Source organism: Falco rusticolus, chromosome 2 (assembly GCF_015220075.1).
Source record: "Falco rusticolus isolate bFalRus1 chromosome 2, bFalRus1.pri, whole genome shotgun sequence".
NCBI lineage: Eukaryota > Metazoa > Chordata > Aves > Falconiformes > Falconidae > Falco > Falco rusticolus.
The window spans coordinates 20897176-20913917 of record NC_051188.1 but is presented as its reverse complement, the minus strand read 5'-3'; the positions used below and the strand labels follow the sequence as shown (position 1 = coordinate 20913917).

Below are 16742 nucleotides of genomic sequence, written 5' to 3'. Positions count from 1 at the left end.
TGTTCTCATTTCTTTTTAGCTGTGAATTAACAAAATATGAAAATAGATATGTAAAAAAGAAAAAGTCTCCACAGTATAATTTAAGTACAGTAAATTAAATACTGTGAGTAGACACTTGGGGATAAGAGAAAAAGGTTAAGTAGTGGATGAATGCAGGAAACTAACTTGAGAGACATAAGTGGAGATTGTAAAATATGGGGAGAAAGCACCCAGGGAATGCTGAAGAAAGTCACAAGGGAAAGGTAGCAAAAGATAAAGCAAAGGAGGAGAGAAAAATTCTGCTTTCTGCTGCCTTTGTTTTCATTATTTTACATTCTAGCCATTTATATGCTCTACTTACTAAACAATCCTAAATCAAAGCTTATTTCTAGATAATCTTTTGTATGTTAATTTTGAATATTTACCTAAGTCATATGTTACTAGGTATCTGAGGATTTCTGATACAGGAAGACAGTAATTTTAATTATCTTAATTTAAATAGCATTTTAGATGTTTTCAACATGGCTAAAGGGATATAGCTTTGTCTTCCATAAACCTGACTCAAATCAGTTAAAACAAATTGCCAAGTGTGAATCATAACAATATCAGTTCAACAGATGTTTAAGTGAAACTAAAATTAATAAAATACATGAATCTAAATGTAAAAAAGTACTTTCACAGATCGCAAAAGTTGTTACCAACAGAATTTCAATGAAATATACAATTAAAAAAGAACATGGGGTACTCAGATAAACACAAACAGTGGTTTTATCAAATATATATAAACAGTTTTTTCTCTGTTATGACAATACATTGTCTTATACAAATTCATGAGAACTGCATTTCTGTTTGGAAGCATTATCTTCACACATGCATTGAACATAATTATTAAATGACTCATGAAATCATGCAGAATGAAATATACTATTTCATAATGCAGTTCTGTGTTTAAGCAAGATAACAGTTTTCAGAAGCATTCTTTGGTATTTTCATTAAATAGAAAATACCTACCATAACTGAACAAAACTAGGAGCAGAATGAATGTTACAGGGAAGAAAAGTTTTGTGGCTAAAAAGAAACATATTTTATCACACCAAACAGCAGGAATGGACAAATAGACAAGTTTTTTAGCATATAGCCTCTTCATCAGGTCTATTTTAGCATCTGAAACTAGAAAAATAGCCTGAAAAGTAGCATGGGCAGCACAGCTCTACCATCTCCTATGCTAGTCTTGCTGCCCATCCTATAGAAAGTTTGGCTCCATCTTCACAAAACTATATACTACATCCATCCATACTATGCAACACTTGGCTCTGGGTGCCCTCTGGGTAAACCTTCACCTCTTTATCTCTCAAATATGACTGTCTTTGTCTTTTTGTAGAACTAGAATATATGCTAGAAGTGTTGGGGTATAATATGATAGTACAAAACTTATCAGGATATTGTTACAGGAACATGGGGGGAACCAAACCTGGAGCAGCCTTGTCTGCCTAATCCATGCTGACTTTTGGGAGTGTTCACCATGCTCTCTCTTTCTTGTTTGGCACTCATGCCAAACCCTAGTCATCCTCTTCCTCCCCCACATACTGCAATCTATCCTACCATTTTCTTACCCCTACTACAAAAACTTTCACTAAGGCAAACAATAACTACTTTTTCTGCCAGTCTCCCAAATATCCTCCTGTGACCTTTCAGCTCATAGGGAATGCTGATATTAAAATAATACTCATTCTTAATTTTTGGCTTTAAACTCTGAATCTATCCATTTCCTTCTTTGAATTTCCCAGTAAAATTCAAAGTCCAATATTACAGTCAATTCTTACTGATTTATAGGAACTTATGCCAGCCCATCAGGGACTTCAAAATACTTCTAGCTACCAATCTCCCATGATATATCTTATTTGGTACACTGTGATGCCCTCCTCATACTGAATGTAGGCATGAAATCTGAAACACTGCAGATTGGATCAGCTAGTAAGACAATCAGGGGAATAATGAAGACCAGTAGGCAAATAATAATAAAGGGAATATCTTTCTGAACAAATTCTGAGTATCCCAGAAAAAATAGGCTGCAATAGACCTCTGCAGATCATCTATTCCAGTTCAGAGCTGGACTGGAACAGACCTTTGGATGCAGCTTGCCACCTACAGCCTCACTAATGCAGTTCAATCTGCAGTTAGGGTCCATTACCATAGCTGCACTCTGCTGACTTAGCCTTGATTCAAGACCATTTATTTTCTAAGAACCACTTCCATCTTATTCTGCTTTCAGCAGTCAGGAGTCACCAGAACATTTTTTTTTTTTTTTTTTTTTTTTACTGATTACTGCCCCCCACTTCAATCTCCTTATCCTGAAAACTGAGGAAACTGAGGGTGAAGTGAAACTTCGCAGACACGTCTCCTTCCATCAGCAGCCATCACTGACAGAGGATGCACGCTTCTTATAGCCCGGCCTAACAGCTTTGAAATTCAAAGTCAGACCTCTGTGAAACTTTAACTTGAAACAAAGACTGATGTACACTGCACAGCCAGCCTTTTCTGAAAGTCACTAGTATCCAGAACTAATAAACCAGTGATTGAAGAAGTCTGTATAAAATTTAGCATCTGCCACTCGCACTACTGGGAAACGCTAAGGTGAAGAAAAGGTACTAAGACTTCTTTTGTTCCTCAGAGCACTGACCACACAACAAATAAACAAGGAGGAACTGAAGAGTTTAAACAGGCATTACTACAAGCTGATTCCACCTCTACATCCCATTACTGAAAATACATATATACATCATTCTTACAGACAACCTTCAGGACATACATATGCACACACACAAACGTATTATACGTCTTAGTGAAAACCATGTATTTTATGGGTAACACCAGCAATATCCAACACTTAGCATATACCACAGTCAATTTTTAAAAATACTGATGTACTTCAGTTTATATTCCTCTTCATATTCTTATACAGAAGTAGTACTTCATCCACCTCAGAAAGATAACCAAACATGGCAGGAAATGCAGCAGCTGTTCCAACAGCTTTTGGCAGATAGACAGAAAGGTTTAATGAGAAGACTGGCCCAGGTAGCCAAAGTTACAGATGAATTAAATAGTGAGAATATTGTTACCCAAGCTGAAAATTTGAACAGGATATTGAATTAACCTGATATCCAAACTTCCATGATGCTTTTAGCCTGGTTTAATAAATAGAAAAGCAACCACACTCTATGTCACTGTCTAAATCATCTGTTTCCCATTCGTTTCCCTCCCTCCTACAATAGCTTTTGAGTTTCTAGACCAATTTCAACCAAATTAAACAGACAAGTAGAGGTCTCAGAAATACTACATTTCTACAAACTTTCTGAAAATGAGACACGAGAGAAGAAGAAACCCCATTTATGTCTTCACTGAGAGACTGCAATGGGCAAGAGGACCTTACTACACATCAGAAAACCTGTATGAGAGAAAGATCTTGTAAATGTCTCTGTTATGGAACACCTTCAGACACTGCTCGTTAAACATATAAGGCAATCAACTTTCAGAAATATATCTACAGAAAATCCAGCTTACTTAATTACAAGTCATGAAAATAATTAAAAATTGTAAGACATCAGCACCTGGGATTTGTATCTCATGTAAAAGGCATTACTTTTCACAGGAAGGAATAAATCTCACAAGGCTATTCAAGCAAGAGGATCTGCATACACCCAACTTTTCTGTACCTTTTGACAGAGGCTTGGGTTTGTATGATACACTATATCCATTTATCTCTTTCCATTGTTCATCCAAAACTCTTTTCCCTTATCTTAAAACATACATTCCTGCATGACTATTCTCAACACTAAGTATAATCACACATATAAACACACAGTATAATAAACACCAAGTATAAACACTAAGTATAATACCGCAATAAGAATTAATATTGTATCTTCACATTGCTACTAAAGCCTTAAGATTATGAATGAAAACTAAAGTAAAACCTGCTTTTAACCACTGAGTTTTCAACCAGGAAAAAGATGCATGTTATTAGCAGAAGTGTAAACGTTTAGAAAAGAGATTTTAAATGGTTCCCTCTAATGCTGGGCTTAATTTAGATGCTTTTATTTTTAATTTAATTCCATGCAGTGGTTCTTACCCTTTGGTGGTATTCTAGGACCATTTGTTTATTAGATAACAGAAAGGAGGTCTGTATCTAATATGTGAATGTCAAATTTGTTTAGAAGATAAACAGACGCCCATCTCAGCCAAAGTGGCAGCAGTTGTAACTATGCATCACAACGAAAACTTGAAAAATCTTGACTGCAAACTTTCGGAACTCTATAGCATATATTTACTATAGTTTACTCATGTGGATTACTCATCTAGATGTGGCTATGTAGGCCAGAATTCATCTCACCAAACACAGGTAACATAAGCCATACTTACCTAGGCCCCCTCCACAAACAATAGAGAGAGGCAGACACTTCTAGGATGTGATTAATGTCCTCCTCAAGTAGGAAGAGATTTAAGATAGAGATGGTGAAACCACCCACACCTATAAATAAATAAAAGGTGCCTAGCTGACTAGTGCTGATGCAGTCAAATCACATCCCTACACTTTAGCAGTACCCTGTTTTAAGAACTTATGTGCTCACTGTGATGCATGATTAAGTATGCGGTGCACCCGCTGGTGCATTTAGAGACACTAAGTATCACCCAATAAATCATTTGATAATAAGTCAGTAACCCACTACTAGTATAGTAATTTTCTTTCAGTCAGAGAAACTATTAATGAGAAAATGTATTTGAATTCAAGGAGTTTACAAACTTGTAAAAGGAGTTCTGTATACACATAGTTGTACACTCCATATTAGTTCAAGTATGCTTCACAGAAGTTAGCGCTGATTTTGGTAACAGTTCCTCAGATGGAAGGTTACTATTACACTGTCAAGCCAAAAAGAACCGTTCAGTAGAAGCATGGATCCATTCTTGCCTAAAATGAAATTTCAGTACGTGATAGATAAGCTGAAATAAATTTAGAGCTACAAAGATCAGAGGTTTACTACTGCAAATCAGATACTATGTAAGTTCAGTAATACGATATTGTAAAAGACTTAAAAAGTACTAAAAGTTAGCTTCTTAATATTACACAAGTGCAAGTTTAAACCATACAATTTCGTACTGCATTTAATTGTAAACCCAAGTATAATTAAACTATCAGAATCTAAAATAATAGTATATAAAAATGAACACTCAAATTTAGGTCCTAAAATAACTCACATAAGCATCAACACAACCCTTAAATGAGGACAGAATCAGCCTCAAATGTTGCACAGAAAATCAGATGGGGGAGAAGCTCAATACATCCATGAAAGAACAAACAAAAACCAACTCAATAATTAATATGCTAATATATTAATACAGCTATAAAAAGAAATTTTAAAAATTGTTACTTACCTTAGAGATCTGAAACAACGTGTACTTCTGAATAAACTACAATCAGTCTCTTCCCAAGAGAGAATTGTCTAACTTTTCCACTACTTTCAAATCTGGAGTGGAAGATATTTTAGGCCTGGCCAAATATCACTGGAAGAAAATTCGTTCACATGTTTGGCTATGTTTTGCATTCCATCCTGTTGCTTTGGCATACAGACACAGCTAATTATAATCTGTGACATAAGCAGCTAATTCTACTGCTAAAATGGTTGTGTACTGACTCCAGAGATTAACTGCCCCACTGTAAGACATAACCAATCCATAATGCATCCTATAATGGCCCAACCTGTCACATAATGCCAACTGCTTTATTAAAATCTGAGAATATGCAGCACTTCATAGAATCTGCACATAAAAACTATTAACACAGTTAGCTGCTAACAGTACACAATGTAAAATTAGAAGCAAAAAAGACTTCTGCTTACTTTTCCATATATAACATCGAACTAAATTTTAATAGTAGTTTTTCTGAAAACTTAATTTTAATGCTAACATTATTCTAACTATACTAGCTGGTATATAAAGTCTCTTTAAAAAAAGGAAATACATATAATAGTTCTACAATAGCACATATGAACTTTATACAATAACTACACTAACAATTATCCATCTTTCCAAAAGGTTAAGCCATTCTTGGAATTTAAGAAAGATGCATATAAATACCAAGAGATATTAAAAAAAAAGTTGCATATATTACATATTTTAAGATGATATTATAGAAATTCTGCAAACTCTTTTTTCAGTGCCATTTAAGCTTTGAGCTCTCAAATGCAGAAACAAGAATTCCAGCCCAGCATTGCTTACATTAGACTGACTACACAAACTAACCAACAGACTTTCTGTTCAACCTATGATATTTTAGAATCTGTGCTAGTAGCTGTCTGCAATTTAAAAAGCATTAAAACGTACATTAGTAAGATTTACAGAATAGAAGTTTTGTGCTATGTGAAGCACTGCAATCATCATCCATATGTTTGGAAAATTTTATTTCTCAAAGCACGTTTCCTTTTTTCTAGCCATGCACTCACAATGTTACCATGCTTTAGATATCAGACATTTAACAGCTGCGGATCATAAATTTAGGACTGACACAAATCCAACTGATCACAGGCTCACAACATACTTTTTTCCCCTTTATGAATTCTGTGGCCATTAATCCTTTATCAGACTCTGTTTACATATACAAATGGAGAAGTTATTTTCTATACAAAGGAATTAATTCACCAGTATCTGACAAAAGTGACAAATATTTTTTGTAATAAAATATTTATCAATATCTTTAAAACAGCTTTTATATTTAATCTCATGGGTTTATGAAAGATAAACTGGGATGAAAGCATTTGTATATTGTGTTAACACCAAAGATTTTCTTTAATTGAAATTCCCTGTTAAGTACTAGAGGAAGAAACCTGTAAATCCCAGATAGTTTTGAAGGGCTCATTCTTTAGGTGATCAGGTATTCATGTCCAGGGATTTCCTGTAAAATCTTCTGTCCACTCTTGGAGAAAAGCAGAGGATCACATACAACTGAATAGAAGACTCCAAAAAAGCAACATTTAACTGCATTTTATTATGTTTCCTTTTGGCATATTTGTAATTATTTGATTGCTCAATTTATAAAAAAAGATCAACTAACATAGTGCCCTGCTATAGAAAGAGATTAGATTGTATAATGCAAGAGCTCTCTATTAACTTTTGTATTATTTCCCACATGTATTTACTTTTCTTGGTCTAGCTTCATGATGTCTTTTATATGCTTTTCTACCTATCTAGTATCTGCAAATTAGAAATTCTAAAAATGAAGAGAACAAAGAAATACCTCAGTATCTTCTGAAGTTCTCATGAAGTAGGACTGAAGCAAGAGCAACTGTCAGTGAGTTCTGTATCATCTGAAGGCAGCTGTCTTCCTATTTAAATGCAAAGAATAGAAATAGAAAGAAAAGATTTTCATTAGTAAAGGGGAAGAACAAGATACATTCCTGAACTATCCTCCTGACTCTTTAACTGACAACACCTTACAAGTGATGCACCAAAATCCACAGACTAAACTTGTGGAACACAAATGAAACAATGAACACCCAGCACTGGTTTGGACTGCAAATGTTCATGACAGCACAGTCTACAGTAAATGAGAAATAAATGTTAGTCAAAAATCTATGTGAAAAATAATAAAAAATATTTCTCTTGCAATGTTAAAATTCCATCTAGCATTAGAATGCATTAGTATAATGAACTATGACTTCAGTTATGGGGTTTCATTGCATCTGTACAAAAACTAAGTCTCTGAGCCAAGGAATTATCTTCACAGTTCAAGAATGCTGATGTCCTGTTCCTCAACAGAAACTGCCAACATCCTTTTTCAATTGGATTTTGAAAGTCAATGACTGATGACTTAGTCCTAGAAAGGTAACTAAGCAAACATTTATCTTCCATTGTCAGAAACCACTCATACCAGCATGTGTCTTAATTAGCAGTACTTGCAAACTTATTCCAGGAAAAAAAAAACAATGGGAAAAGATACATATAGTGTGGTTTGAATATTATGCCATTAAAATATGTCACTTTTTTTTAGTGCAAAAAAATAGAATTTTGACAAAAATACTGTGCACACCTAAAGATTTCAAGAACATCTGCTTATCCCTCAAAGTACAAGACAATACAATAGTGGAGATTACAATGACTACCACATATCCATTTAATTCATCTCACTAAAACAGACATAGAAGCCATTTGGTCCTATCTTTATCAACTTCTTAACTTATTCAGATATTTTTCAAGTCTGTGAGGCCATAAATGGCATAGAATGAGGAGTGGATATTGTCTTAGGTTTGGCTGGGATAGTGTTAATTTTCTTCCTAGTAGCTGGTATAATGCTGTGTTTTGGATTTAGTACCACAATAATGTTGGTAACACACTGATGTTTTAGCTGTTGCTAAGCCGTGTTTACACTAAATAAAAGATTTTTCAGCTTCTCACACCAGTCCACCAGGGAGCAGGCTGGAAGGGCATAAGCAGCTGGGAGGAGACACAGCCAGGGCAACTGACCTGAACAGGCCACAGGGATATTCCATACCATATAATGTCATGCTCAGTACGATGTCAAAAGCTGGCCAGGGGCTGCTGCTCATAAACTGTCTGGGCAATTGGTAGGCATGTGGTTAGCAACTGCATCATGCCTCACTTGCTTTGTATATTATAATTCTATTATTGTTGGTGGTGTTATTAATATTTTCCCTTCCTTTTCTGTTCTACTAAACTGTCTTTACCTCACTCATGAATTTTAATTCCCCCCCCCCCCCCCCCCCCAATTCTTCTCCCCATCCCACTGCAGGGAGGTGGAGGGGTGGGTGCTGGGAGCAAGCAACTAGCTGTATGGTGTTCAGCCACCTGCCAGGTTAAACCATGGCACTTCATATGCAGTATCTTTCTTTTTGTGCCCTAAAATTAGGCAGTCCATCACAGTCCCCCCTCAGGAAATAAACAAGATTCCCCAAGTCTCCTGCATTCCCAAACTTGCATTGTAACAGATAGTTAATAACAAAGTTAACTAAGAACAGAGCCTCTACTGCTGAACAACTGTAATTATGTGGCAAACAGTAAACCAGCTAAAATTAGGTTGTACAGATATATAACTCCAGATGAAACAGAAGTTTTGCCATATGAAATATTAAAAGATACCTTGATAAAAGTTCAGAAAGGTCAAGTAGTACAGCAAAAGCAATGTACATTAATGATAAAATGGCATATACTTTGGAAAAAAAGTAAAATTCACATGCAAATATATACCAATTAGAACTACCAACTGAAAAAAAAAAAAATATCTATTAGAATCACTGAATGTGAAAACCAAAACCAACCAACATGTCAAGCAATTAAAGTGGGGGGTAATTTTAATAATAGTCAGAAAACATAACAAGTGATTAGTTACTAGACATCTCTGGACTTCCAAGAACTGAGAGGAAATGTTCAAGTCTTCTCAGTTCTTGTTCTTGTGCATGTTAATCACTTGTGAGTTTGAATAATGATGCAACAAAAAAATCATCTTTTCAAAAAAGACTTTTTCCAGTTCTCCTGACTTTCCACTGCTGTTGAAGGCTCTAATATGATATGAAACAAGAACTGTTGGAAACAAATTTTTTAGTGTTTCCCTTCAAAGCATTTTGAGTTGGCTATGTGTGATGTGCCTTTTAAATTTGCAAGGGATAGGACAGCAGGCCATTTATTGACAGAGACCTTGCCCCTTCCTAAGAATAGGGCTATGGTGCATATCTAGAAAGGTACGTCATCTTCTAAACCCGAGCAAAACAGTGAGTCAAAGGAGGACTTAATCTTTCACATATAAATAGAAAGAAACATTTGAAAGTTACTGTTGTGCCTATTAAAGCTATAAAAATGCAACTGTTTTAAATAGTTACTTAAACAAGGTGGAGAATACTTGAACAGGAATCTTTGGTAAGCACAGGACCCCCAAATATACAAGGTTTTAAGAGAGATCTGCCTAGACTGTTTCATTGCATATCTATAAGGAGGTGCAAAACAGCTTTGAAACTCAGAATATTTATGTTTTATTAGAGTATGATTGAGAATAAATTACAACAGAACAATCTGAAAATGACTATGCAAGATGAGGTAAAAATAAAAGGACTTCTAAATAAGTATCTAACTGCCCAGCATGTCAGTGCAGGTCCTCATGTCTAGTTTCCAGGAATTTTTTCCATCTGTGAGCACAAACAGCTGGCTGTAGGTCTACTCCCTGATCATCCTATCAATATTTCAGCTTTGCTTCAGCTGTTAACTTCCCAGTTCCTTGCTGCCACACTCTTATCCTTTCTATCTCCTTTTTTTTTTTTTTTTGGCCACATTCTGTCACCTGCAATCTCCTCCCCATATGTTCAATGGCTCCAGACACCTCCTGTTTTAGCTGCTCTACTGACTCGTTTTTCAAATCAACATAGGCACAAAGTGAATTTACATGAAACAGACTAAAACTGTCACAAAGGGCTAGTAGGGGATTTTTTTGGTCCGGTGTTAAATGCTATCTTCTGCCTGGATTAAAAAACTATTTAATTTGTGCGGGTTTAATTCTGTATGATCCTTAAAGAGGTTAAGTAGTGAGGCAGCAAGTGAAAAGCTGCATGCATACTTTATGCTCACTGCTGTACTCTGTGCGAAGATGAGCCTGACAGACAAAAAAAAAATAAAGATTAAAGGAATAAATGTACAATGGGACAAATTGCTTTTCTAAGAGCAAATAATCAAGCTCAGGTTTGTAGACCCTTTCAAAGACTCAACCTGAGGAGGAAAGACTAATCTGGAGTCTGTGGCTTGCATGCAGACTGGAAGACACAATGGAGAGACTGTGCTATAATAGTATCTTAAAGGCAGAAGATGTTGCCTAATGTAATACTGGGGAGAAAAAAACCCGCCAAATGTTAAATTTGTTGTTAGAAAGCAGATTTGGAATGATTTTGTATTATTGCATGGATAGTAGACTTCAAGCATTCTCCTAAATATGAAATTCAACTACTGTTGGATTGAGGAGTTAATTGTTAGCTTTTCCTCAGGAAGAAACCCAGAAATGTGTACTTTGGTTTATATGAAACTCTGCAATAGTCTGGACTTCACTGGAGTGAAGTGCTTTTTAACAGGTTCATTATTGTGTGCATTGGGATTTTTATTTTAGGATACGATTCACTGTGCAGCTACTCACAGGTCCATCTGCAAGAACTATGACAGTCAGAATAGTACATTTACAGTGTATTCTGCACAGTATGTCAAATCACTTCTACAACAGATACCAATAGCACTGGCAATCAACAGAGAACCGTGTTTCATGATCTTTGGGCATAATATTTCCTTTTATATCACTTGTCCTTTACTAAAAAAAAAAAGCAAAAACCCTAGACCCATTAAATGTCCAGAGCAGGATAGTCTAGTCTTCTGCCTTGGGATATCTGAACTGTGAAGAATTAAAGTGAAACACACAGCTGTCACCCAGTATATGTGGCTGCATAAAACAGAAAACTGAATGACTGTCCCTCCACGGTAGAGTAGGTGTGATACATCTTGGAAGGTCTGCATCTGTACCCATGTACAGATACAAACCCTAAAGAATACGATGACTTTACCACAGTCTTTTGCTTTCTTTCTAATTCTTTTATCTTCTTGCATTTTTCTTGTTTCCTTCTCTACTCACAGATGTATAGCTGATTGACAGATACAAAAGCCCCCCCCATTTTCTTTTATCAGTAAACGTTATTTTTCAGTAACATTACATTTGATTTTGACATAATAAAGAGGTGTATCTAATCTGCATTTGAAATAAAAGCATATAAAAGCATCTAGAACTCTGTTTAAATCCTGTGATTCAGTGTCTATGTCATTAGTTAGACTACTTTTTTCATTCAGTATCAGCATGCATCTTTCAAGAAAGAAAGGAAGCATGAGAGGAAAAAAATGATTAGGTAAGGCACACAAGAAGAATGTTTCTTGTTCCAAAAGACGTAGAAGAAGAGATGGAAATGTGAAAATTACAGTGCTCTGGCCAGGACACTATAACAGGAACCATGGTCCCAGAGCTCATTCCCTGACAGACTCAACACTCAGAAAGTTTTAGTTGATTGCAATTTTATATTTGTGGGATGGTCTTACTACAGACCAGCATGTATGCTCAAAGACAGAATAAGTAAGACTGGCTGTTTAGCTAGTATAAATCAAATACATTCGTTATGAGTCCTAAAGAGAACTTTTTTGAATTTCTTTTGTGTGAAAGGTTCAGTTTTCAAAATCTCAGAAGTGCTTCCAAAAAATGAAGGAAAATGTAAAAGCTAACCAAACCCAGAAGAAAATAAATAAAATTGAAGGAGTTAACGCAAAGGTATGTGTTAGTTAATGTGTAAAATGTACATAAATCTTGCTCCAAGAGAAATGACAATGTTAGTATAAACCAACAAGTGAGCAAAGCAAGCATACAGAATCTATATCCTAAATTTTATTTAGCAATAATCTAGTCAAAAAGAAGTTTTAAATATTTTCATTTTATATGATTGCTTGTATTCACAAGTTCTGTCGAATATTCAGTGTAAAAGACAAAAAGGAATAATGAAGGTTTCAGCTGTATAAGAAAGTTACATGAGTTTACAGGATCTATCACAATTAGTCCTTATATTTACACATATAAAACAGAACTTTGAAGTGAATCTGCTTAAAACTTTCCCTTACAGTGAGCTACTCAAAGTAAACTATTTTTTTTTAAAAAAGTTAGTGGAAAAAATTTCACTATAAAATATAAGGGCTTTTTTTTAATGGAGAACCTGGAAGCAGCTAAGTAAGGCAGAATATAAACAGAAGAAAGCTTACAAACAAGTCATTCCCTGCCTATTTCTCTTTGTTCAGAGAGTACCTGCTCAATGAGAAGAATCCTTGCTTTCAGACCTGATGTCTGTCCCCTCAGTAATTTTATGAGTTGCAGAAAACTCTGGAGTTTTCTTCAGAATCCAGGTTTCCATTGTATCACCTGTGAAATCTAACTTGCAGCTCTGCGACTTTACAGCAATTTCTGCTCTTGACTGTTCCGCTGAGGCTGCAGACTCCTAGACCCTTGCTGTATTCCTCTCTTTTTACTCCTTGGTAAACTTGTGTTTTCTGAAATTGTTTTTTCTGGAGTATTTTTCAGTGTCCTTATGCAATAAACAACCTTCTCTGCTTTCATGAGGTCTTACCTGATTCAGTCACTCTTACTAATGAAGCACAGCAAGTAAGAACAAGAAGATCCCGAATTAGGCAATCTGCCATACCCACCTATGTTTACATTAGGATGAATTAACTAATGGACAAAAAGATATTCTTCCCAGTAGTTTGAAAAGTATATGGCCACATTATAACCAAATTATGCGTTCTCTGAAATCACATATATTTCCACTGTTACTGAATGAAATAGTATCTTGCAGACAGTGTAGGAAAAACTTTTATCCAGTACTGATTATCTCCTGTGTTTTTTTGGTAGCCAAGAAGGCAGCATGTTCCCAAAGCATTTTATTTTTCATTCAAAACTATGCTGTAAAACTCTGAATAATTAATGACTTCCCACTTTACAAGTTGCCATTGTAAAACTGTTATGAAGTAAATTGCTCTTTATTTTGCACTCAGAATCATACTATACCCTATGAGTCATTAAAAGAATGTCAAAGAAAAAAGTCTTAGCATTTTAAAATACCAAAAATGGGGGGAGGGTGAGAAAAGGCACAATAAAAAGCATTTTCAGTATTATAAAGTAAAATAGCCTGAAAAACACATACATTAACTGTTATTTTGGAAACTAGAAATATACAGTATTTTGTAGTGTTTCCATTTTTCACTCTGGAACCAAGTTCAAGTCCCTCACTTCTAAACTGCTACAGTCAGTTTAGACCTATACCATACAGGTACAGAATCAACCCAGCAAAACAGTTCACAGAAAGAATTCCTCACCTCGAAGGCCTGGACAATCTTTGGTTAACAAAATGCAGCTACATTTGAAAATATAATTTAATTGATGATATTCCTGAGATCACTCCATAGAGACTCTGCACTGAACCAAATTTAGGAATGCCAGACTGCTGTACTTAACCCAGAGTCACTTTTCTGGATCAAGATCATTGTCCTTATCAGACAAACAATGGAAGCTCAGTGTTTAGCTGAAATCCTCAGTCTTCACCTCTTCTGATGTTCTAGGAAGACAAAAAGAAGGCCAATGGAAAGCAAGCAGAAAAAGGACAAACAGCTTTTCACACCAATCACCATAATAAAATAGGTATTTGTGCTCAGATCCATGGAAGAAACTCAAAAGAGCCTTTAAAGTGCAAGAGTAGAAGTGTACAGCAAATCATTTTTAAGAATCTGGTTTGAAATTCTGAACTTGTACAGAAGTAGAGCCTTACTACCAAAGGTTAAGACACAGCCCTTGATCCATCATATTTGTTGAGATATCATTTGCTACAAAGACTGTAAAAATAACAATTATTAATGTTAATAATATACCCCAACAATCTGTTGGCCCTACTGAGATTTTAGCTTTGCCAAAGTGCAAGGAGAAAAAATTAGGCACATGAGAAGTGTATTTAATTAGAAACTTGCCATATGGCATAAGCAAGTAAATCATAAGCGTAGCCCTTTTAGTATAGAAGGAGCTATAATCAACCAGGGAATAGACCATAAGCTATTTCTTGTTTGATTGAAATGTGTAAATTAGGCATGGGAATAGTGTAATTATCTAGTATTTTGAAGGGTTATTCATGAGGCTGAACTGTGGGCAATGACAGCAAGCAGAGTAACCATAGTAAAACCAATGGCTTAAAACTGACAGATATAAATTAATAATTTTGGCAGCCTTCAAGAATCTGACACCCTACCTTACTAAGCAAAGTTAGAATATACTTGGAAATTAGTTAGATTAGTTTAAACAAGAAGTAAAAGCACACCTAACATTCTTTCTGGAGTGCTATGTGGAGCAATGTTTATTATAATTGGGATCCCATTCTGACAGGCTATTTTGAAAAAAAAAAACCCCAAAAAAAACCAACACCAAAAAAAGAAAAGCCAAGTACAGAAATGGGCCACAAAATGAAGTAGGCTCTACTCAGCTGCTCTCATTATGCAAAACAGGACACAACTGGTTTGATCTTAGTCATAAACATTATCAACAAATGTCTAAGTTTTTCCTTTAGTGAACTTGTGATTCATAATGGTTTCAGATTACTAGCCAAAGTAACATAAGCTATGGTTAAAAGCCCTTTTCCCTGTTATTTAGTCAAAACATCTTACTTCTTATCTTTATTCCTCACGCTTATTTAGTTTTGCATGAGCTAAACTGATAACAGCTGCATCCTACTTCGTATGACCATCTCATTTACTGCCTGGATAACTATACTACCAAGGAAGGCTGCTCCGTTTTCAGCTGTGCAGTCAAACACCCAGTCCATTAGGTATTAGAAAACAGTTGTAGAAAACCAAATATAAAGCCAAGTCACAGATCAGCCCCTCCATCAGGAAACAACTTCCAGAAATGCACTATTTCCTAAGATAAAGGTGTCTGACAGCCTTTGACCTACTCTGTTATGTTTTTAAAAACCATCAGAGCAGACAAGCACCAAAAATCAGTGTAAAAGTGTGTTACACTGGTCAGCTACTGTAAGAATGGACCCTTTTATTTACAGTATAATTACCTGCATACCCAGTTTAACCATGACATACAGCTATCTACAGTTTGTACCATTTTCTAAGGAAGTATTCTTGATGTTTCCTGGAATATTGATAGGAAGGAGCCTTAAGGGATGACCTATAACACATGAGTCATCAGTGCCAAAGCTTTCAGATTTTCAGAATGTGTACATACCTTTGGGGCTATCTTACTTTAATTGTGGTTTTAGACTTTACATTTAACTGATTTTACCTGCTTCACCGGATCCTTAAAATTTGATTCTGAGCTTGGCAAAAACATCAATACCAGACCACTTAATTTTTTATATTCTCAAACAAGCTCTAGTAGATACTTAATGTAATTCTCCTTCCTGATTGTGCTTGGATTTTAAGCTTTTTCTAAAGTCACAGACATACTAGTTTACTATCAATAGCTGGTAGTTCTTATTTCTTATACAATTTAAGAATCCTTGGCTACTTTCTATAGAATAGCCCCAAAAGAAGAAAAAAAAAAATCAATGAAGCTGCATTTTAAAAACAGATATAGAGCTCAATACATACCTGGGTGCATGTGACTATATATAGATATCTCCCAAAACTCCCCCGCAAATCTCTATTAGTTGCCACAGGACCAAACAAACTAAATGGATGGTGGTTTTTTAGGCAACTGAAATAGTTCAGGAAGAAAAGTTCTGGCCAATACTATATTCCGATTTTCTCCAGAGAATGGTACAAGAAGAGATGCAGTATTTTTGGATATTGTGTTCTCCTTTAAATTTTTAAGGCTGAATCAAGGAGGGATTGGCACTTTGACACCCAGGCTAGAAGAGAAGTTGCCTCTAGCCATACTGATTTACATGATGGGGTCCCTGAATATGTCATTAGCTGAAGACTAGGAAGTTAGGGAAGACAGAAATCAAGTGTTGCATTTGTGATAGTCAGCATCCAGCAGCACATAGGAATACTCTTTCTGCAGTGACACGGATAGCCAAGTGACTGAAAAAGTGAAGACAATGACTTACCTTCAGGTTACATACTCAGAAACTGTTTGGAAGAAGTTGAATGAAAATGTGTTTGGACTGTTGCTGGGGAAGCTGTTCAATCATTGGGGCAGATTG

The 16742-nt window shown here is 35.5% G+C and overlaps 1 protein-coding gene across 7 annotated transcripts in view; it reads right to left on the bottom strand.

Annotated features, from left to right (window-relative positions):
* Positions 1-16742, bottom strand: part of SGCG (sarcoglycan gamma) — a 138857-nt gene that overhangs the window by 94116 nt on the left and 27999 nt on the right. For 5 of the 7 annotated variants that reach the window (XM_037375752.1, XM_037375753.1, XM_037375754.1 and 2 more), the window contains one exon: positions 7268-7355. In XM_037375752.1, coding sequence (XP_037231649.1) covers positions 7268-7291 — 24 coding nt within the window. In that variant the 5' untranslated portion in view covers positions 7292-7355. Of the gene's footprint in view, positions 1-5409; positions 5539-7267; positions 7356-16742 lie in introns of those variants that run through there. The other 2 variants (XM_037375755.1, XM_037375758.1) reach the window with 1 other exon arrangement.